Source organism: Anarrhichthys ocellatus, unplaced genomic scaffold, assembly GCF_004355925.1.
Source record: "Anarrhichthys ocellatus isolate YVR2014 unplaced genomic scaffold, GSC_Weel_1.0 scaffold1, whole genome shotgun sequence".
In the NCBI taxonomy this organism is placed as follows: domain Eukaryota; kingdom Metazoa; phylum Chordata; class Actinopteri; order Perciformes; family Anarhichadidae; genus Anarrhichthys; species Anarrhichthys ocellatus.
This window is the reverse complement of record NW_022280031.1, coordinates 3038465-3062439: the sequence shown is the minus strand read 5'-3', so window position 1 is coordinate 3062439 and position 23975 is coordinate 3038465. Positions and strand designations below refer to the sequence as shown.

Sequence of the window (23975 nt, the reverse complement as noted above, 5' to 3'; positions counted from 1 at the left end):
CCCCCCCCCCCCCCCCCCCCTTTTTTAGCAACCTTTAGCAACCTTTGAATTTTATTAAAAAGTTAAAGATTCTCTATATTCTCAGTATTGTGACACCAGTGTTCCTCACCTGACTGTCCAGACCGAGGAAGATGAGCATCAAAAAGAAGAGAATGGCCCAAAGTGGAGATAGTGGCATCATAGTAACAGCCTTTGGGTATGCAATGAATGCAAGACCAGGACCTGTACCACAAAAAAAACACAAAAAAAAGCCCATAACAGTAGTCATATTAGAACAGGTGAGAATTTCAAGACTGGAGTCTGATGGCCTAATAGCAATAATCATAGATTGGTCCATAAATCTTTCGCTTTTCAGTTACACCCTATTTAACCTTCGCTGGCATTTCTTTTAATATTTAATAAAATCAGTTGATCTTTGGACTTATAGCTGTCTATTTGACAGTGCCTTAAGTTTAACACTATTTTCCTAGGGGTCCACATAAGGCTTTAGGCTTTATTGTCAAAAATCAATGCAGATGCTAGTAAACCTCCACTTGGCAAAGTGGTTTGAATAGCTCTCTCAACAAAACGCTGTCTACAAACTAAAGGCAGATAGACGTATAAATATACTGTAAGTGCACAAAGTGGCACAATGCCTGATCTTGGGGGAAATGAACGAGATGAGATGAGATACAGTTGTAAAACTGATTCAAAATAAGAGGTGGAATGCCACTGCGTTATTTAACACCTACATTTTGTGAGAGACCCACACGTTATTTGAAAAATGTAACTTTGTCCTCACCATGCTCTGAGACAAATATTTCAACTCTCTCGCTCTGTCACATTCACTAAATCATTCATACTGACTTGAATAAATCATACTACGATAGTCTAAGAGCTTAGATGAAGAGTGTGGCATTATATAACTGGTTATGTTTGTCCATTTTTCCACAATACAATGATTCAGACAGGCTCTCTCCAGTCTGCAGTCTGTTCTACAGTCTTGGACTTGATACTTTTGATTAAGAAATATGATTGTTATTCTCTCACCGGATTCTGCAACAGCCTCGATAGGAACATTTTGTTCGTAGGCCATGAAGCCCAGCACAGAAAAGATAGCAAAACCTGCTACAAAGCTGGTGCCGCTGTTCAGACAACACAACATGAGGCAGTCCCTGAGGAGCAAGACAGACAGACAGAGAAGGAGATCACACTTACTGTAAGAGCTGTGCCCGGACCTTATAATAAAGGCAACGCAGACTTACTGCCTTATATATTCTCATGCACGGAACTACTGTGTGATGAATGGAAACTGAAACGATATAGTATGTGGCAATGCATTCATTCTTATCAATCACCTTTTAAAAGTGGGGCTTTACCTGTATTCTGGTCTTACCGGTAGCAGTTATTGTTGTAGGAATTGTAACTTCCCAGAGCAGTGAGGCAGCCCAAGCAGATGGCATAGGAGAAGAAGATTTGGGTTCCAGCATCCACCCACACCTGAAGGAAAAGTGGGAATAAACAAACAGTACAGAAACAGGTCAACAACAAATCATTGTAAAGAATAACAAACAGAAAGTATGAATAAATAGTTTTTCCAGCAGAGAGAACAACGATAATCCTCTTTAGCATATCGTCTCTAACTGTCCTGGAGGGGAAGGGTGAACACCATTCTTCTAAAATATATTCAGATACAAATCAAAGTTTGAGGCATCTGATCATTTGTCATGCTTTGCAGTTAAGGGTTACATTTCCATTTCATCTATGCTTCTCAGCATATTGTCACTGACAATATACATTTTTGTGAGATTGTTTTGATTAATTAAATCACAGAATTACAAAAAGTAGAACAGGCTTTCCCATTCAAAAGAGATTACCATGAAATGTCAAGAGGTGACTTATCTGCTGTAATGAAACCCCATATTTCTTTTGTTACTCCTCATCTACCTGATTTTCATCATCTCAGTGGCTTTGTAATGAAATTATGGCTCAGCTCAATCTATTTCTTTGCCCTCTAAGAGGCACACAGTGGAGCAGCATAAATCATGGATTAACATCCTAAAAGTAGATACAAAGTCTTCCGGTGCCTAAATATTCATATTTCGCTACACCAACTCTGGTCCTTTCGACTGTTTGGTGGGGATTAGCGGCGGACAGCTAGAGTATAATTAAGGGTTTAATTAAACATTCAATATTTTATCACAATGGAATTTGCCTGTTGTGGGCAAAGCATTGAAAAAGTAACACGCAAAATTGAAGCTTGATTTATGCTTGTTGCTTTTGCAAGGATGAAAGAATACAGAAGACGTGAGTTTTACGATACACCGCCCCCTACAGTTTGAGAGAATATCGGTTTGCCACGAGGAGAAAACTGCATGGAGTGTAAAAGAACTAAACGTTTCATAGTTATGATTCTGCTTCAGCTCATTTCTGTATGGAAAGCATAAATGAAGCTTAAGATGGTGAACATAGTAAATATTATACCTATGCAACTTGCAAATGTTGTCATTTTCATTGTGAGCATTTAACTCAAAGCAACACTGCACTTAAGTACAGCCTCACAGAGCCACTATAGCCGTAGACCAGGGGGGCACAAACTTTTTCCCTTGGAGGGCCAAAACTGAATCTTGATGGTGGGCCACGGATAAAAAGCAAAGATGTTCAAATGCAAAGTGGCAATAGGATCCCAAGATCCCTTAATTGGATATTTTTTTAGCTTTTACAGGGTTAAATAACACATTGCCATTTTAATCCCAGTCGCTTTCTCCCAGCCTACAGCTTTCTTTTCAAGCAATCTCCAAACAACAAATCTTTCCCTTTCAAGGTGCCGCAGTGTCTTGATAGAAGCCAGTTCTTGTGTTCTGTTTATCTTTTCACTCGCAAAAACACCAAAAGCTGCACTGAATGTAAATTATCACTGCTCTCACCCCAAGCTATTGAAAAGGAAACAAATTCTGCACTAATATGTCCTGAGACATATCTTCAATGTGGTGTGTTAGTGTTTTCTGTGACAGACTAATTTGGGAGAGCAGAGGAGAGTGCCTTGTTGTGTGCAAAGTTTAGCTATAGCAGTTCGCTGGTCTTTAGCAAAAAAACGCATCAGCTTGGTGCATGTTTTATGTCGCAGTGATGATGGATATTGCACTTCTTCAGTACAGCAACAGATTGCTTGCGAATAAGACATAATTCACGTCTGAAAAAAAGAAGTCTTTGTTTGAAATACCCCGAGTCCATGTGCCACTCTCTCCACTTCTCCATTGTTTTCTTTAATCATTCCAGCCAAACTGATTTCCTGGGAAAAGTGTCACTCTGCTCACTGTTCTCAGATCATAAAGATAATAATAATAATTCATTAGGGATCCTACATATTAGAGCCCATAGACCATATTTACCTCGCCACAAAATTAAAAAAGCATTAACAGATATTTATATTACATATTTTTTTTATTAAATATGAAAAGTTTTTCACTAGAAACATCTGGAGGGCCAAATCTAACCTCATGGAGGACCAACTTTGGCCCGCGGGCCCCGCTATGGGCAGCCCTGCTGTAGACTTTAAATCTTGTTGTAATTGTGACGTCTGTAAGACACTATCCTCAAAAGAAAAGCAAAAGAATTGGTTGCTCATATATTCCTGACAAGCACATTTTTGTGGTTATGTAAATAATGACTGTCGTCTCTAGGCACCAAAGTTGTAAGGACCTTGACAATGTTGTACCTCACAAAACCTCGAAGCATTGTGACTTTGCCGCTGACAAACAACCTATTTAATCATTTAGGTATGATGATTGTTGTTCCGTAATCAGCTGCTACACTAAGATGTCCCTGAGTAAATTCCTATATAAGGGATAAAGAGATAAAGATAATTTATTAATCTTCTTTAGGGTCGCGGCGTAGTCCAGTACACACTGGGTTGAAGGAAAACATCCTAGTTAGGTCCCTGTTTCAAAGCAAAACAATTCAGAATTGCCAGTAAATGTTTGATGATAAGTAAAGATGAAGTGTAATGCAAGACCTTTATCACCTTCTTTATCCCGGCCAATTATAGGTATAATGTGGACATGGGTCAAAGTTTTTTTGATTTACAGGCTGCATGGGGATATACACATGCAAGAGTCTTCGCTGAGACAGTGAATTAGTCAAATATGCATTATTATTAAACTAGTTTGTAGTTCAGCACATGACCCTAGAACCCACAGGATAGCACGGTGTGCAAGCGAATTCACACTTAATGCAGCATGGCTCTTTGAAAACTCTCTCACATCACCATTCAGCCACTAATCTCATTTCCCCACCAAAACAATTAACAAACGCACGGTCTTCCCTCCCTCCTGAGAGTAACCACGGTAACTTCTGTGACCTCACAAACACAGGACTGTTCCTGTGGTAGAACAGGCCTTTCTCTCCTAATGTTCATTAATGTTCCCTTTAGTTCACCCTCAGCTGATGGCCGCACAGCGCAGGAAAACCTTAGAGGTCCAGGCGCAGAGAGAATCACTTGTTGATGTTGTGCCTAATTTGGCCGGCTTGTGTTTGGTCGTGTTGAGACTCTGGCTCCACCGAACTTTTCTACTTTGTGAAAGCTGGATAACATTGGCTGTAAGATAGTCTTCTTGTAATGTAAATGTACCACTCTTGGTACTCCTGACGTCGCACTCTTTGTATAATTGAGATCCATACAGTAGGCAATACTGTTATGTGAACTGCAGCAAGATATTTGGCTGAAATAAATCACTTAGATTTCACTCGCCACTTTACCTTGGACCCATACAATGAACATAATGTTATCTGTATCAAATAATCATCACGTTATATTATATTGTACAGATGGTGCAAGCAGCAATGAGTCAATGAGGGACGTTCTTAGCTTCTGATAAACAGTCAAATGTTTTGTTCTCTTACTTCATTACTCGTATGTATATGTCTTAAATGTAGATTTAGGGTGAAGAAAGAAACTTCTTTAGTGTCAACGGTCTTGTAGTGTCGAACTCTACTGTGCATCATTCTGCATAGAGAATGTCAAACATCCCAGTAAAGTAACAAAAAGCAAAACTCATCAGTTTTCCACCCATTACAGAATTAGATGTGAGATCAGGGAACAGATCAAATTGAACTGGTTACCTAAGTTATCATTTTAAAAATGTGCATGTTGATGCTGTCATGTAATAGTCGTCGACATGCTGTTGGGTTTTCTACAACTATTACTATTACTATTAATACTGTATAAAATGCTTTAGATTCACTGAAAAATACATGGTTCTTAAAAAAAATAAAACAATACTGCAAAGATAAAATGTAGCAGACTGTAGTGCATTAAGGTTGTTTATTTAAATTAAATGTAAACTCATCTCAATAAAATCAATTTGAAAATGAGTTTCTGAATAGTTGAAAAAAACATATGCAAAAATACACTCCATGCAACTAAACAACACAGAAGCGTGATGAAGTGATTTAAAATCACTGCTTCAAAACATTGTTTTGAAGCTCTTTCGGCTACAAAGCTCTAAAACTTCCACTTTACGTTACCTGCTCAGCATCTAACATTAGAGATGACATCTTCAGCTAGCTGCTGGATGTGTAATACTTTTATCATATCAACTTTATGAGGTGATAATAAGTCCCCTACAGCTCAAGTGGCAAAACATGAGCTATTGCAGGTTAAAGTTTTGAATTTAACAATAAACCCTGAAGGGACTACCTGAACATGTGAGCCTTTAACACATCCACTGAGTAGACTTATCACATATTACTGTCTGGCTGATGTCTGTGTTGTCCATCTATTTCGATAAAGAAGGGTACCACACACACAATAACATGCTGGGCCTTGCTGTTTTTGTATATTAAGGGAAGAACATGTTCTGATGCTGGAAATAAGGAGGGGAATGGAAGTTAGATGGTAGGTTTGAATAGTAAGAGGCTGCAAAGACACAAATAGCAACAAAGATTTGGTTATAGCACATGGAAAGATAACACGGAAGGAGGGAGGGAAGAAAGGAGTGTGTGAAGTGCAGAGAGGAGGAGTGATGCACAGTGCAGGGGGAGCATGATGAAGTTCAGGGGTGTAAAAAGAGCAGGTGACACACAGCCACACACACTGCACACAGCCTGGTGGACAGAACAGAGCCCTGATTGTCCCTTAGGAAGCTAATTTAACATCGGTGTCAGAAGTAATGTCTTCCTCTGCCAAACAGCAGCACTTCTTTATCACCCTCCTTCACTTTGCCTCAGTTTGTGTCTTTGTTTGTCGATCCATTTTGTCTCACTCCTTCACCATCTATCTGTATCACTGTCTCTCTCTCTCTCTCTCTCTCTCTCTCTCTCTCTCTCTCTCTCTCTCTCTCTCTCTCTCTCTCTCTCTCTCTCTCTCTCTCTCTCTCTCTCTCTCTCTCTCTCTCTCTCTCTCTCTCTCTCTCTCTCTCTCTCTCTCTCTCTCTCTCTCTCTCTCTCTTTAACTTAACTGAATTTCCAGATGCAACAATCATCTCACTGAACAACAATTGGAAAAAAAAATCAAACATCATGTTAGAGGCTTACTTTTTTGGATATAAAAATGAAGTATAACTGGTAACGGTAACAGGCAGTTTATCAAGAGTTAATGTTTTAGTCTTTATATAATGCATTATATCATCCAAGCTGGGATCGTGGCTTGATACTGTATGTTCTTAACACCTTTTCTCACCACAAGGAGCTGCTTTGCCCAGTCTTGCTTGTCTGTCTGTACAGTTACATACCGACTCAATTTCTCATCATTTTAGAGGCAATAATGTGTCCTTGTTATCACATCCAGAGCGTCTCACACCATGGACCGGCTGTTGTCATTTAGAGTTTAAAACAGGTGTTCAGACAGGATTGGAGTCTGAACAGGAGGAAGTGATTAAATATGATATAATCTGTATAATATGATATAACCTGACCATTCAGTCCAATTATATCGTATTTAAAAAACAATTTTAATCATAGTTTTAATTTATTTTGCCTGTTGAAAGAACAACTGTGGTCAATATATTTTTATCAGCTGCACCTAGTTGGCTATATCAGCTCCATGAATTAAAAACACAGTCTCCACCTGACTTTTTTATGCTTCCAGCTGACTCCTTTAAGTGTGCACTCGAGTGCTACTTACACCGAGGCCGAGGTTAAAGCTGTATGTCCCAGGCAAACTTAATAATACCCTCTTTTGCCTCGGAGATAACGATAGATTACTACTGCAGGTGCAAGAGTAAGCCGCACATGCTAACGATTGCTCTTTACATTACAGCCAGTAAACACACCGTGTAGTCCCTTCCTTACAGTTTTGCTCTTGTGTTAAATCTCAGATATTGCTCTTGTTACAATGCACATCACTTCAACATGCAGAGAAATCCAAAGCTTGACAGGTCTGCTAAACCACATAACAGTAGTTAATCTGTGATTGTACCATCGCTGCTTGAGGAAGGGGTTCAATGAGAGGTCAATTCTGAAGTCATGTCTTTCCATCAGTCCATCTATCCATCCATCCATCTATCCAGCTATCCATCCATCCATCTATCCATCTATCCATCTATCCATCCATCCATTCATTCATCCATCCATCAATCCATCCAACCATCCATCCATCTATCCATCCATCCATCCATCCATCCATCTATCCATCTAACCATCCATCCATCCATCCGTCTTTCCCGCCCAAACTCTACATCCATATCGATTCATGTTGTCATGACACCCCATCCACTGACATTTTCTTGTGCACTGTTGCTTAGCGACCCGAGCAGTCGTCCTTTTCCAGACGAGGTCAAGGAGTCTGCTCTGTGTGTGTGTTTGAGTTATATGTCGATGCACCACCTCTATTAGCCTCAAATTTTGAACTGTCAACTCCTCCAGGCTCTCAAATCTCACTATTTACTTGACCGTTGATCATCTCATCACCAGCAGGAAGTGTCAGCACTGCTATGATAATCTTGGCTGTATAGTACTGTGAGCCACAGTAGTATCAGTGCCAGTAGAGAGGGGAGTTTAAACAAAGCCAAATGTTTATAACTATATGGAACAGTTGCCTTTGTTTCAGACTTTTGCCACAAGAGAGGTGCCATTTGGTTGTTTGGCTATTTTATGCAGAAAAACAACAGGACTTGGGTTTTCTGGACTTGCAGTTCCAACTTGTGCCACCAGCAGCAAGAAAAGTAATTGCAGCCACAGTGTATCTGTAAGGGGTGGGAATCAACAGAGGCCCTACGATACGATATTATCACAATACAATATTATTGCGATTTTGGGATATGCTGAGTATTGAGCCAATGAACCAAAATGTTTATTATCATCATCAACTATTTCCTTTTAGTTCGTTGAAGTCATCTATAGTGGTGATGAAAAAATCCTAAAATGATTCATTTTTATTATGTATTATATGCTGCTTAGAGCTAGTGTTAGGATGATAAACAGGTCAAATTCACTCTCTAATCTCTATTTATGTTGCTGTGAAAACGTCTCCTTCAAACAACTGTATTCATTCAACTTTCTCACCAAAAACTATATTTTACAAGATTACATTTGAACATATCATGATGACGTTAAAATTTACTTAAGATAAGATAAAATAAGATAATCCTTTATTAGTCCCGCAGTGGGGTGTTGGTTCCCCTCTGAAATGCTTACAGCAACGCTTCAGGTGAGTGGCACAACTGTCAAACACACAAAAGTAACTGGTGCATTCTCGAAAGAGGAGATTTCACTGCACACAAACAAACCTCTATGCAGGAATCAGGACACCATAGATATCGTAGCTTCTTCAACTTGACGTGACTTATATAACCGCAGTTATGGCAAAATTGGTTAATCCCGACATCCTTAATTGCAATATTAATAGTTTATACAATAAAATATCTATACTTGGTGTTTGTGTACCGATACAATATTGCCATGTAAAACACTATGCGGTATCGATTTTTTCCCCACCACTGACAGTTGTATTTGTAGAAATGATATGCCATCTACAGGCAAGGACACCAATAGCTTCTACAACCTTGACAAATGTGCCACCTGCAGCTAATAAGTGTTACAACTCCATTTTCTTTATAGCTGCAATGTGTGGGAAAGTCTGAGGTTACATTTTAAACATTTAACTTTTTTGAAAGAGGCAGATTCGTAACCTGTTTGCCATAGATGAGAGCAATTGGAAATAAGCCTACCTGAGGGTCAGAGAGTCGTGAAATGTCCGGGTAGAGGTAGAACTTGATTCCTTCGTATGCGCCTGGCAGAGTCACTCCTCTGATCAGCAGGACCAACAACATGACATAAGGAAATGTAGCTGTCACATACACAACCTGCAAGTATAAATATGCAGATTTGGAATATTCATTTATATACAGAGTTCTGACACTGTCAGAACTCAAAGTGAAGCAGTGCAAAGCAAAACACCTTCCAACAGTATTCACAGCTTAATAATGTTGGGCTCTAACCAGCATGGCCATGTTTCACAACTATATAAGGTAAAATAAGATAATCCTTTATTAGTCCCGCAGTGGGGAAATTCTGCGGGACTAATAAAGGATTATTAGTCCCGCATATACATATACTTTGAATACAGTATGTACAGTACAACAACTGCACTCACGTTAACTCCACTACAGTGCATTCAGTGCAGTACAGTAGCTAACCATTAAACCAACACTCCCTTTTTTATTGAATTATTCAGGTTTTGCAGAATTGTGCTGAACAGCTCAAGACTCTTAGAAATCTCTTGAACAAAGACCCTGGCCTCTTGGAAGGCAGAGGCGGGCCGCATACATCCTCTGGCTTGCTGGCATCCAGTCAAAGTCCAATTGAGTGTAGAACAGGACAGAACAGAGCCAGGCCAGGAGACTGAAAAGAAAAGAAGGCTCCTCTGGCCCCATCTCTTAAACAGGAGAAGCCCAGAGGAGTGATGCTGGCAGTGTGGGAAAATGTGCTTTTCTTTGAAGCACGTAGAGAAGTGCATGAGTGCACACACACACTCTACTTCATTCACAACACTGAAATGAGTGTGCACATACTACAGACAAAGATAAAGTAGATCATTCACACATACGGGCCTAAACACACACACCCATGAACGCATGCACACTCCAATTAACTGTACAACCCTGGTCACATTATAACTGCAAGCAGCATTTGGATTTGAAGCATTTGATATATTGAACTTCTTAATACAACTTTCAGATAAGTTCAGCTTGCTCTTACAGTGTGGGGACAAATGTGACCTATGTGAAATGCCACTTAAATCTTTATTCTGCCCTCCACCACTCAGAAATGGATAACATTCGGCTTTACTGAATATCCTTAATATCCTTCATCTTAAAAACCTAAATCAAAAGTTTAGAAATAAATCAATTCCTAACCAAGGTAGTGCTTGAGCTGTAAGGATGCACAAGACTTAATGAGGCTGTCCGCACTAAACTTTGTTAATCCTAGCGTGGCCAATGGGGAAAGTGTGGGAAAAGTTGTCTCCTGCCTAGAAAATCTCTCCTTTAATTTGTCAAATAAAATGATCACGCATCCTAAACCTTCTTGCCCTCTTTCTCTCCATCTCTCTGGCAATGAAAAGGAAAATATTCAATCTCTGCATGCACTTTTGGTGCTCCACAAGCTCCATCCAGCTCACCACGGGTAAACATTAAAGCCACCACAAATTTACTGGTCAAACTTGCCCCTGCCTCGCCGTAAATCTAACAGGAGGGCTTAAATGCGAGAATGGCTGGCAAACACAGCCAACAAAAGCAAACAGCTTAGCAGAGTCGGAACTGAATGGGCTGTAGGGTCTGTGGAGAAGAAAGCACTTCTCTCTCTTGCAATGGGTGGCTGTGGTTTATTTCTCATAGCAGGAGAGAGAGAGAGAGAGAGAGAGAGGCAGCAGAGGCAGAGGCTGAGGGTATACTCTGCATGCCCCTCATGAACGTTCTCCTTTCCTCCAGTGAATACAGAAATCAATCTTGGACCGGCTGCTAAAGCCCAGCCATGAAGAAGCCTTCTACCCTCTTACTTCACAGCCAGACAAAAGACACTTCAGGGAGATATAGGCATTGCCGCTTGGTTGTTTCCCCCACCCCCCGTCATGTAGAATGTGAACCCATTCATTTTTTCTCACACACCTCTCTTCTTTTCTCTTTACTCTCTTTCTTCCCTCTCTTTTTTCCCTCCATCTCTTACTCTCTACTCATTCTGGCTCATTGAATCTGAGAGGCGTTTCTTTAGTCGAGCTGAGCATCCAAAGCAAGGTGCAGCATCTTCACTATCCTCCTCAAAGCTGCTAAAAGAGACTCAAAGGACATTAAAATGGATGATGGGAGGAAGGGTAGGAATAGATGGTGTAGACACATCTTTTGTCTTTTATTTAGAGGGGGGATGCATATATAACCAAACCTTGTACAACCAAAGTTAGAGCTGTGTCCGTACACTCTGCACAAAGTTAAACACGTTTCCAGTAGGTGTTAGCCTCCACCCGGGTTGTCCCTTGTCACCAATCCTGTTTGTGATTTTCATGGACAGGATTTCAAGGTACAGCAGGGGCGAGGAGAGAGTCTGGTTTGGTGACCTCAGAATTGCATCTGTTCTCTTTGCAGATGATGTGGTTCTGTTGGCTCCTTTAAAACATGACCTTCTGTACGCACTAGGGGCACTTTGCAGCCAAGTGTGAAGAGGTCGGGATAAGAGTCAGTAAATCCAAGTCTGAGGCCATGGTTCTCTGCTGGAAAAAGATGGATTGCACCCTCTGGGTTGGGAGTGACTCACTGCCCCAAGCGAGGGAATTCAAGTATCTTGGGGTCTTGATTGAGGGTGAGTGTAAAATGGAGCGGGAGATGGACAGGTGGTTCGGTGCAGGGTGTCAGAAGTGCTGTGGCCGCTGTACCGGACCTTGTGGTGAAACCCTCGATTTACCAGCCCATCTACGTTCTGACCTTCACATGTGGTCATGACAATGAATGAATGACATTGCGGAAATAAGCTTCCTTCGTATGGTGGCTGGTGCAGCCTTAAGAGATACGGTGAGGAGCTCAGACATTCGGAGGGAACTCGGAGTAGAGCCGCTGCTCCTTTGCGTCGAATGGGGCCAGCTGAGGTGGTTTGGGCATCTAATCAGGAAGCCTCCCTTCATAGTCCAACTGGTAAGAGGCGCCGGAATAGATCCAGAACACGCTGGAGGGATTGTATATCTCGTCTGGCCTGGGAACACCTCAGGGTCCCCCAGGAAGAGTAGTGAAGCATTGCTGGGGAGAGCGACATCTGGAATACCCTCCTAAACCTGCTGCCCCGGCGACCCGACCCCGGATAAACGAATAGAAAATGGATGGATGAATCGATGCATGTGGCCTCTTGTGATGGTGTTGTTTTGAGGACAAAAAAGGAAGGTGCTTTATCTTGTGGCTGTTTCAGTGTTTAGGATGAAAATGAAAACTGCTAAGTGAATAAAAAATGGCAAAGTAGCATGCACACATATTCCTGCACATATATATAAATATTTCTCCATCATGAGTTGAACGATGTGATAACAGCGTTACACAAATATGTCCTCCTGTTTAGCGTGTGAAAACATCATGCAATACGTATATGTGGTGCTTGCAGTTAAACCGCATAGACTTCCACATACTCACACATAACAGTAAACATGCATTACTCAGTCTCACCTTGCCAGTTGACTTGGGTCCCTTCCAGATACAGAAGTAGCAGATGAACCAGGCCAGGGCCAGGCACATGGCGAGCTCCCAACGCATTCCCCCCATGTGCTCAATACCATCTGAAATCTTCAGTACTCTGCGTCTGATTTGGCACAGAGAGCAGAGGTAATTTACAATTTAGTTAATACTCTTGTGTGGCATAGGTATAAGTCTCTTTAAACACTTTCTGAAAAATTAGATGTGGATGTATAGAAAATAGAACTTCGGTCAGTCTTCAGGTATTAATTGCAAATTGTGCAACTTAACTTAGAACACAGAGGACGGATGATGAAAAATAAATATATGCTTGAGGCTGCTCAATATAAATAATAATGTAATTTTTTCTTGATAACCATAGTTTATAGTTCAGTTCATGCATTATTCTATCCCACACAGTTTGTCTACTCCTCAAAACCAAAACATTGTCCATCACCCCAGTTGGCATACTGTACTAGCTGACAAATATAACATGCAATGACGTGTTTTTTCTTGAGCCTCAGAACTCATCTAAGATTTGTAATTGAATTGAGAAACAAACCAAAACAATTTCTTATTTGCTTTGATCACTAAATTACCTTTATTGTGTTTTATTGGTTCCCCATGTACTTGCCCAGTCACTCAGGATGAGTGTAGCTCAGTCATTAACATTGCCATCCTGACCAAATCATACATCCACTTTCTGTCAGTGACTCAGAGAGCAGCACGATGTCAAGGGCAATAACCAGCAGTACTGGATTACCTTAAAAATAGTCTGTGATTCACACTGCAACTTCCTCCTGTCCATGACCCTCATCCTGCTGCTAACCTGACAGTTAAGGATGCAACTACAAGGTAATACAGCCCTCTACCTAAAATGTTTAAGTCACTTTCCACCTGCCATCTGTTAACTGTTAAGTATCGAGCAGCTGTCAGCATTTGCTCTGTGCCGTTTATTCGTTAATTTGTTATAGAACTGCACAGTCGAGTCCAAAGCAAATTCCCCATTGGCACAAATAAAGTATATTTTGAAATGGCTAGTTTCAGCATGCTGATCGGCAGTAGTGGGCCATCAAGCCAATAGAATCCAGTAGTAGCTTGTAGTGTGTTACTGTAATAGTATAGGTCTACTACAACTGTAATGTTCTTCCCTGCAATATAAAGGTAAAAGTGTAGGTGCAATATAACAAGCAAGTTGTCAGCGATTATGACATCATCTTGTCAGCGGTGGTGAAACAACAGTGTGTTTCCTGTTTGTTGAAGCAAAGCCAGGCAACAGCATTGATGGTGGATGAGAAGTGAGAATCAGAGCCATAGGGCTACACGGGGCTGCCAAATCTTTGCCACCGAGTTCACCCCCGGAGCTCCTGACCAGCCATTGATCATCGTGACATGTTCTTGGTGGCCGGCCACAGGCTAGGTCCAACACAGCCCCCCTGGTCAGCCGTGAGGGCAAGATGTGAACAATAATGTGTGTAAATTACTTTTGTGTGATCTAAATCGTATATAAATCTGTTTCATATGGGTGCAAAGTGCTGCATATTTCTACAAGGCAACGTGTGTGTGATTATGACAGAGTAGGTGTGCAAGTTTCTCTGGTAAACAATAATATCTAGTCATTTGTGAGGGTTCGGAATGGCTCAATCTACAGATAAGCAAGCAGAAGATCGATATCTTCTACCTGGTCCCATAAATAACCATCATAAAGAGACTCAGTTGCGTTAGTTTTACCAAAGAAACAAATTTTCCTTTTCACATGTGTGAACTTTTGAAATGTAAAAAATAACACGGTACTGCATCCTCTTGGTTAAGAGACCTCAAGACATCTGCATTATCTTGTGTCCAGTCTTTTTTTTTGGTTCATTCTAAATGATTTGTCCAGACATATCAATACTTTAGTGATGCACTGGTACAATTATTGCACATATGTACAAAATTAATCGCATATTTACGAAATAATGTAGTTGTTTGTGAGGCTTTCATCAAACTCTATTTCAGTGGATAATCTTTTCATTTTGGTAAAGATGGGATGATAAAACTGTGCAACGTGATTTTGGAGCACCAACGTAAACATTCATACAGATGGCAAAATACAGCTTGTTTAACTTACTGCTCTGATGTTTGTTTATGCTGTATATATAGTACAAAACATAACAGTCTGTCTTGGCATGGATCAAACAAAGCCTGGTTGGTTTCTATTTTTGCCAGTAACATGGTGGTTCTCTTTTTGGCCATTTCCCTTGGGCATGGCGGTCTCCGGGGTTAGGTTTATGTTCATGGCTCAAATCTGATGTTTTCATTCCCGTTACACAAATCATCACTCACTTCATTTTGATTTAGAAGCACAAATATATATTACATTTTTTATTTAACCATCCGACTGCAATATACTGTTTTATTTAAATCTAATTCGATTTTACCCAGCAGTGTAAACATAGCCACTGGCAGTGGGACAGGAAGTGTGGTCAGCATTACACACTGACAAGGCCTGATCCGCTGCCACACACATGGCTCTAGCTGGGAGACAGCTGGCCTACCAGGGCCTGTTGACACACAAATATGAAAAGGGCTGACTAATTATTGGTGGAAATGTTAGGGGGGGTCAGTGTAAGTCTGGAGCTATCAGAAGCTCAGATTTTCAATGTTATAGTACAGTAAAGGAGATGCTGTAGACTGCCTGAACTGCATCTCCTTGTGTTTTTATACAAACTGTGATGTCATTAATACTTTATACCCACAGAGATGAAAGCCATCCTAACAGCATGCCCTCCGATGGGACTTTGCACACAGAGACAGAGCGTGCAATCTCATATAAAGGCTAATGAACATGACAGAACACATGATAAAAATGTAATGAACAATGTACTCACTCCCAGAACTCAATGACTGGAGAGGTTCCATTGGGGTTTGTAATGTTGGTGGCATTTTCTCCAAAGCTGTCCTGACAGTTCTCTGAATACACAATGTTATTACTTTTTAGTGCGTCCTGCAGGTAGAGATTTAGATATGGCATTTCACATTAAACCCTAGGAGGTATTTTCTATTTAATTTACTCTTGAAACAAAAAAGATGCACATGATTATTTTTGCACGCAAGAATAATTTCCTCTCTTATCCACTGTTCCCTCCTCCTACCTGTATTCCAGTAGTGCCCGCAGTTAGCCCACGGCAACTCGGTGGTGAAGCAGTTGAAGAGGTAGAAGATGGCCCAGGCAAGGATCACTACATAGTACACGTTAAGATGAGCTTCAATCACCTGCGTTGCATAACCAATTCCTGAAAAGGCGAAGAGACACAGATGTCAAAAGAGACACAAACGAAATTAACAATTGCAGCACACCTTGATAAAGTATATGAAGTGCGGGTTTTCTCACCCTCAAATAGTGGGCAGACTTTCCTCCAGCAGGTGATACCTCCCTCACTGGTGAACTGACCCAGGGCAGTCTCCAGGAAAAACAAAGGGATACCGCAGCACACAAAGAAGATGACATATGGAACGAAGAATGCACCTTTAGGCACACAAAAGAAAAATATTTATAGAGCGTGAATCAATAAAAAAGTCTGATAAAACTTTAAATGACTGCGACAGGAGCAATTCACAAGATTTAGATAAAAGCACTCGCTACGATGACACTCTACTGCAAAATGACCTTTTTATGTGATAAATGGAGGATCTATACTGTGTTGTCTAATGGTGTCTATTGAGGGAAACCACCTCTTTCATTAACATGATTGTGCATAATGGATGGAATAATAAAGGACATCATATTTTTATACTTCTCTTGCCATTTTTTATAAAATCAAAGCTAATAGAAACAAAACTGACCTCCCTTTTTGGCATGATAAAATAACTTGTCTTACCTCCTTTACTCAGGAATCTGCCTTTTACATTTTAATGACCATATATTATCCTACTTATGTGTCTAATCAGAGGTAATATTCACTTATGTGTTTCTTTTCTAATCTTGCCTTTTCAATTCGTACCTGTTTTGCCTCCTCCTTCCTGCAAGGGAGCTCATCTTGTGTCCACCTATTTGCTAACACAAAAACCACCTGACTCTTTGGTGTATGTCCACAGATTAATTGAAAACTTCTTTACCTCCTCCATTCTTGTAGCAGAGGTAAGGAAACCTCCAGACGTTGCCCAGCCCGATGATCTCTCCAGCCACAGACAGGATAAACTCAATCTTGTTGTTCCAGTGGCCCCTCTCATTGTACTGCGTTTTGTCTACGCTGGAGCTGGTCCCTTCCGGGTCTTTGCCATCCTCTGGTTTACCGTTTATAACGGGCCCGCTCTTCTCAGCTGTCATGACGCTCCAGCAGCCCGCTGGACAAACACAAGAATAGTGTAAAAGGTGACCTCATAACCGAAAACTGGATTTAGTGACTTTCTCTGGAATTTGTATCTTTCCTGCAACATCTGAATGGGACTGTCCCATCCGTTCAAAACCATGCCCATTGAAAAGTCCATACTTATGTATGTGACGGTTCAAATCAACAGAAGTCCATTTAATGTTCACTTATTATGCAAATGCAGGCCCTTTAAACAGCCATGTATCTATATAAAAAAAGAACAACGTGGTATATAAAAAAAGAACAACGTGGTATATAAAAAAAGAACAATGTGGAATTAAGTGTGACGCCTCATCAACTATTCATTTAATTGAAGGACAACAACATCATGAATAAAAAAGTGGAAAAGACATTGTACATTCTTGTTAATGTTAGTGGGCAAATCAATTAACCCAATCATCATTATAGGCTATTGTACTTACTGAATGTAAGTTAGCAGCCTAGTAAGAAGTTAGGTCATATGTCAATACAAGAAAAAAATGTATCATGCAGTAGAAAGACATGAAACAATCCGTCGCTTACTCACCGGTCTCCTATGGAACAGTGGCAAACCTCCTTTTGGCTCCCGCGATGATGCGCACAAACAATTGCCTTTACAAAACACAGGGTGGTTAAGCCTGATCAGGGGGGTGAAAAAAAGGAGAGAGGGGGCAAAAGAGGAAAATGAAAACAATCTGGATCCGCGTTGAGTAAAGTGGTGGTGGTGAGTCTACCGTCTATATAAAGGAAGATCCCAGACGTGGCAGAGTGACGGTAGATCTTGCTCCATGCAATGGAAAACCTGCAACTGCGCTCCCACTCTCCAAGCGGTCTACTCTCAAGCGCCTCTACTTGGATAAAAGCCATCTTGTAACCAATCTAGCTCTCACATCAGCGTTACCACGGCAGAGAGAGAGCAAGGTGACATAAAGAGACGGGCAAAACACGAGAAAAAAGTTAGGTTGGCGTAGGTCTCAGCATGAGCTTTGGAGTTTTTTTGTATATTTAACAATATTTAGTCGTCTTATTATATAACAGCCGCCCCATTATTTAGGCATCATGTCTACAAATTCACGGGTGGGATGTGGCATACACAACTAAATCAGGCGCTCCCATACAAAATGGAACAAAAACCTGATTTAAAAAAAAGGCCCTAGTACACATAATGTAAACTACATATCAAGCCCTACATTCATTTAAAGTTGAAAATGCAGCATGCAACCAGTCAGACAACACTATAGATACAATCTGAAAGGCTTAACCTTTTCTTTTTTTTTAAAATCTGGGTCTTATTCTGATAATTATGTCCATTCTGACAATATAACAAACACTTAATCGACAAAGATCTGCAGCCTTGTGTAAACTAACTGGTGTGTGCAGATGAATGGCAGCAAGGTTGGTCAGCTGGCAAGTTGCAGGTTGGCAAGTAAAGCACTGTGCACTTAGCTGAACTCGCTAATTCTGAATTTCTCCGACGAAGATGGCAAGTTAACAAAGTGGGAATGACCCATTGTCAAAATGTTCATAATTATGAACGAACAATGAGTTTTCAGAGCTAAAGTCTTCAATGTATATGTAGCCTTTAGTTGATGATGTTCACACTAAAGCCATTATATGGCGCTGTGCCAGGCCTCTCCAGGAAGTAATATTAAGAGGTGCATTAATAGGTTTGTATAGAAGTCAGATACATCTAGGTCTAATGTTTGCTGCTGAAAGATGATAGCTGGTTCCATGAGCAAGGCTAATACTTCCTGAAAGCCTAACGAGTTCATCTTACAGATATATATTTTGTTATCAATCATGTTGGAGGACATTCAGTTTGTGTGCATGGTACCAAACAATTGTTTGAAAGTTTATTTTCGTTGTGTTGTGCTGTATGGGGTTGATTGCCGCCTCCACATGTGCACTTGACTATAGCACAAAGATAGAATGTAGTCTGTATATTGAGGTATAATACACCATTTCAATTGATATTAACGTGCCAAATGGTTTAAGTTGTATCGGAATTAACTGCATGTGTGTTTGTTTGTTTTATTTTATTTTTGTATTATTGGAAGAGTTACCACTACAGTTATTTATGCACTGAATTTATCCACCAAACAGATTTACTGTAACATTATGGTTTTAAGGCTCTTTCATTTGGTTGATGCACTATATATGTTAGTAACGTTTATTTGTGGAAGTCTTGTTGGATTATTTTGAATAGTGAGTTACATTTTACAGTAAGAATTTGTGTCTGAATTGTAAATTGTACTGTAGGAAAGTCTTTGTTAAATATAACACAATTGGGACATTCAGAATTAATTTAATGCTATTCTCCTACATAAGATTAGTCGAGAAATAAAGATCCCTGAATATAGCTTTGTGTCTGGTGTCTCTCAAGTTTCCCCTGCCTATATTGTTAATAACAATATGACAAAATCATTTTTGGGAAAATATGATATATAATCTGCATTAGAACCCCGCCGATATATCAGCATCTTTAAATATTAGTTGATCACATATTGTTATCAGCCTATAAATCAGCTGTCTACACTTTTTTTTTTCACCTGAGGTCCTTGTTGGTTGAAGAAATGTGGGAAGACAAGTCTCGATCTCCAAAGAGGCAGCGACCCCGTTTGATTTATGAATTGATGTCAAAAGTCTGCTTCCCTTTTGTCAAAGCAGTTGCTCCTGGGGCTTTACTCTGAGCATACCAACTCACACCTCTTTGTCCCATCTAGAAGTCACTCTGCGCCCGAGCATACAATATGAACGGATCTCCTCGTTTGAAGACATTGGATTGTTGTTGTCAGATCAGCCCATCATAAAGTCTTAATAACCCATGCTGCTTGAAGAACAATTCTTTCCTATGGGCTTAAAAAAAGAGTTTATAGGGTTTGTAGTGTCTGTTCATACACCAGTTGATTGCCTGGTTTCCAGGCGTGATAGACTCGGTGCACTAGGAACTCCCCTGACTCTAAAAGCTTGACCTAGTCTCTATGAATCCCTTCACGAAAGGGTCACTTGTCATTTGAAGCTTAAAGGAAGTGCCCTGCATAAAAAGTATGGCCACCCAAAGCGGCTGGCAAACACTCCCTGTGCTTTTCAGGCAGAGTCAAGTCCTTTATTTGTGCTGCCCTGTACAACATTATCAGAGGGGGAATGCTTGATGCGGATACAACTTTGATAATTTCTTGGAGGTAGAGGGCTGCTTCAGAGGCAAATGTTCCTGTTTTCATGCGTTTGTTTTTATGATTGGTCAGATTTATTCCTCAAAAAAGCGCTGCATGTTGCTGCGGTGTAACGAGTGTGGTGATACAAGTACACAAAAAAACATTTGACCCCATCTGATGCAGTGACAAACACTTTAGGAAGGTCAAGAGTGAGTTGTGGACTATGATGTGAGACAGATTGCCCCCAGAAGATGTGTTAGAAATGGAGAACCTTTCATCTCCAGCATTGGATTGTCTGTTGACAAGATGGCTACAGGTCATTCTCTTCAACCACGATCCTCCTGGCCTACTGACTCCAGAACAAGCAAGATGCTTCAAAGGGATTGGCCGCCTCGGTCCCAAGGGACCAGAGACTTTTTGTTCCATTGGTTGTTAAAGTCACGGGGAACACATCACTTTGCTGTCCAGTTGGGACACTGGGGGAAAACAAGACTTGTTGCTATGATACCTACCAACAGTCTTTTACAAAGTGCTGCGAGTGGTAGAGAAAATAAGCCAAGAGATTAGATAGGTGGACTGAAATAACTATGTAAGAGGCAGAAGTAGATGGAATACAAAAGGGTAAGTAGTAGAAATGAAGCAGAAAGACAGAAAGGATGGAATCAAAATGAAAAATGAAGGACAGAGAGAGGGGTGGACTAAGCTGTCTGTCTGCATCTCTCTCACCCTCTTCTCACAAGATCTTATGTGACAGTGAGAGTTTTCTTTCATTGTTTAGTGAATGCTGAATCTATAGAAAATTTGATTTTCACTCAGCGGTGAAACATGCACAGAAAAGTTTGGTTTCTCACTCATTGTGCAACAAACTGTAACAACAACCGGAAGTAGCACCATACATTGTTTTTAATCGTTGGCTTCAGAGCAGTTTTCCATGATCCTTATTCCACATTAGAAGTTAAAAAGTTGGAAAACAACAACAACAGACAAACAGAACACTTACTTCTTTCTTACTTACTTCTGACTTACTTCTACTGAGCAATTTTTGCATTGGACTTTAACCAGAACATGCACAAATCCACTTCTTGGGGCTTCTGGAATATAGTTTAAAATTGGACACCCATTAGTTACCAGAACAGGCACTTAAGCAGTAGCTCACAACAGGCCGGTATGTTGTGATTATATCACAAGCTAAGGGGATTTGTTCAGCACAACTAAAAGCTGAACATGTCATGGACTGGAGAAGCAGCGTTCCGTTTTTCTGCTCCACATATCTGGAACAAAGTCCCAAAAAGCTGCAGGTCTGCTGAGACCCTCAGCTCCTTTAAATCAAGATTGAAGACTTTTCTGTTTGCTGCCTTTAATTCAACCAGATTCAAGGATATTAATCAATTTCCTGCATTTTACTACTGTATTTTATTTCTTACACTGCTTTTTAGTGTTTTAATGAATGTTCTTAATTGTTTTTAAATCTCCTTTTCTTTTGCCTTCTGTTTTGATGCTTTTACTGGTTTTATGTGAAGCACTTTGAATTACCTTGTTGTTGAAATGTGCTATACAAATAAACTTGCTTTGCCTTGAAGTGAGCTATTGCTTTTATAAAACGGTCATCAAATATGACATCATTAAAGTTAGACACATTCAATTTGAAATGTTTTTTTTAATTAATAAATAAATAATAAATCTAACAATAGAATAGTCCCTCTTGGGCTAGTTGCATGCACATACCGAGGTGGTTGCTTTGAAAGGTAGCCTACATTAACAGCTAGCATTTTTGTTTTCTATCAGAGGTCAGCATTATAGTCAATTCATTATCTATTAACATTAATTTTTATGTTGCCATTTATTGTGCAACCACTGAAAACCTGTCCAGCGTCAGTAGGGTGGCTTTGGTAACTGCTTGTAGACTTGCACTTTTTGTCAGGTGGAGGTGAGTTGCTTGGCATGGCGAGGATGTTGCTCTTCTTTCTCCAGTCCCCGATTTCTGGTTGCCAATAGCTCTATAGAATCTCAATAGAATTTTCACATTTGTGGCCAATCATGGTGTCAAATCGTGGTGCTGTGGAGGTTGTTGTTAGTGTATTTCTGCTGCGTTCTTGCTCACTCGCATGTTCTGGCCAACATTGTTGCAAAGTGATGACGGATCTCGAGTGTACCTGCAACACACAGCAAATATATTTTTTTACATTAACAGCCAGGATACCAGACATCGATTTTTAAAGTAACTCTACGGTGCCCCAAACGGCAAATAACTATGCACTAGGGCTACTTTTCAAACAATGTTGACCCCGCAGATCACTCTTCTTTTTGGGTCAAGATAAGGCTGGTGCGTCCTAATAGAGAGATATAAATCTATAGATGAAACAGGGCAGAGAGGATCGTCAGGCTGTTCATATATTAATCTTCTTGTGTTCTCATTATTCTTCTCGTGTGGGTCACTGAGGTTCTTTGTATGCTCGTTGAAGGCCAGTGTCGGATACTTAAGCCCATTTTCTTCTCTTTTGATGGTGAATGACGTGGGTTTGAGCTACCGATTCCCCTAATTTCCCCTGTACTCAAGGTATAGTTGGACGTCAAACCACACTCTGTTAGCTCTTCAAGATTTTTGGAATACAGCACCTTCTTTATTGCTTTGAAGTCATCTTCTGATATTGACCTATGCTAAACTGTTGTGTTGAGTCCTCTCTTTCTAAGGTTTTTCACTACCCTGATGAATACATGTTGCTTGTTGTAAACAGTTTCTGAGACACCAGGACCGACTAAGTGCGGCACAATAAGTGTGTAGTTTAGTAAATAGAATCATTTCTTGGGTGTAATGTAAGTTAAGAGAGTTTATTATGTTTCCTATGTGTTTATGAGAAGTTGATTCTAATTAAAATTTGCGGTACAGTGTTATTTATCTCCAGCTACATTGTAGGCAGTAGCGCCAGCGGATCGCCAGTAGGTATGAAAGGTTCCCGGCCGCTATCGTAGTAGTAGGAGCAAGGAGCGGTAAGATGTGAGGGAGCCCCTGTCGCTCATATTATCATTTCATAGGACTGTTCAGTATGAAAATGTATGAGACCAATGTAAGACATATTACACTCAAAAGAGTTTACGAGGAGGTGTAATAGGTCCTTTTCACGCTGCACGTTCCAAAAGCGGAAGTAGACAAATGCAGTGTAGGTTCACTTGCGGTTCATTTCCTGCCTTGATCGAGAAACACTAGAGTCCGCTTCCGTTGAGAAATTGAGCTAAACCATGGCACAATCAAGGTGCAAACGTCACTGTAGTGTTCCTTATTGTTCCAACAAAAAGCCAATGCATCCGTATTTAAGCTTACACGACTTTCCCTCGAATAATGGATTGCGAGCTCGCTAGGTTACAGCAATCAGAAGAGGCGAAGGAGCCACTTTCAAAATTCTTCGTGGGAGCACCTATGTCTGCAGTCTTCATTTTAGAAAGGAAGACATCTATTCAACCCTGAAAGGTCTAAGACGTCTTAACAAGGGGCCTGTTCCGTCGAGGTTTGTCTAGAACGACTGGGGAAAAAAGTGTTTCGTCTCTCCAGCTCTATAGATATATATTATTTATATATTTATATACACATAAAAAGTGTTTTGTCCCTCCAACTCTCTCTGACTTTAATTTTATCCATAATAAAAGTTATTGAGGGAAATGTCAGATCATGAAAACACAAATCATTCTGATGAAGACAGTTGTTTGTGGTCCTTTTGTTGTTCAGTCTACAATGAACATTTATTTAAACCAGACGGTGAATCAGAAAACTAATCAAATATAAACTAGAGTTTAATCTGCAATCCGTCTTCACTGTTTACATGTTGAAAAAAATGGTATCAGTTCGATCGGCTGCAGTGTCCAATCACATA

General features: G+C 40.3%; 1 protein-coding gene across 1 annotated transcript in view; it reads right to left on the bottom strand.

Moving 5' to 3' along the window:
* The window catches only part of slc6a11b (solute carrier family 6 member 11b), a 26265-nt gene extending 8491 nt beyond the window's left edge, over positions 1-17774 (bottom strand). Inside the window, exons 1-10 of the mRNA XM_031854223.1 lie at positions 17502-17774; positions 16722-16949; positions 15997-16131; positions 15758-15898; positions 15494-15575; positions 12618-12750; positions 9147-9281; positions 1376-1479; positions 1030-1154; positions 110-222 (exon numbers count right to left, since the gene is read on the bottom strand). Of these exons, the coding sequence (XP_031710083.1) occupies positions 110-222; positions 1030-1154; positions 1376-1479; positions 9147-9281; positions 12618-12750; positions 15494-15575; positions 15758-15898; positions 15997-16131; positions 16722-16932 (1179 nt within the window). The 5' untranslated portion in view covers positions 16933-16949; positions 17502-17774. The remainder of the gene's footprint in view (positions 1-109; positions 223-1029; positions 1155-1375; positions 1480-9146; positions 9282-12617; positions 12751-15493; positions 15576-15757; positions 15899-15996; positions 16132-16721; positions 16950-17501) is intronic.
* Between the last annotated feature and the right edge of the window lie 6201 nt (positions 17775-23975).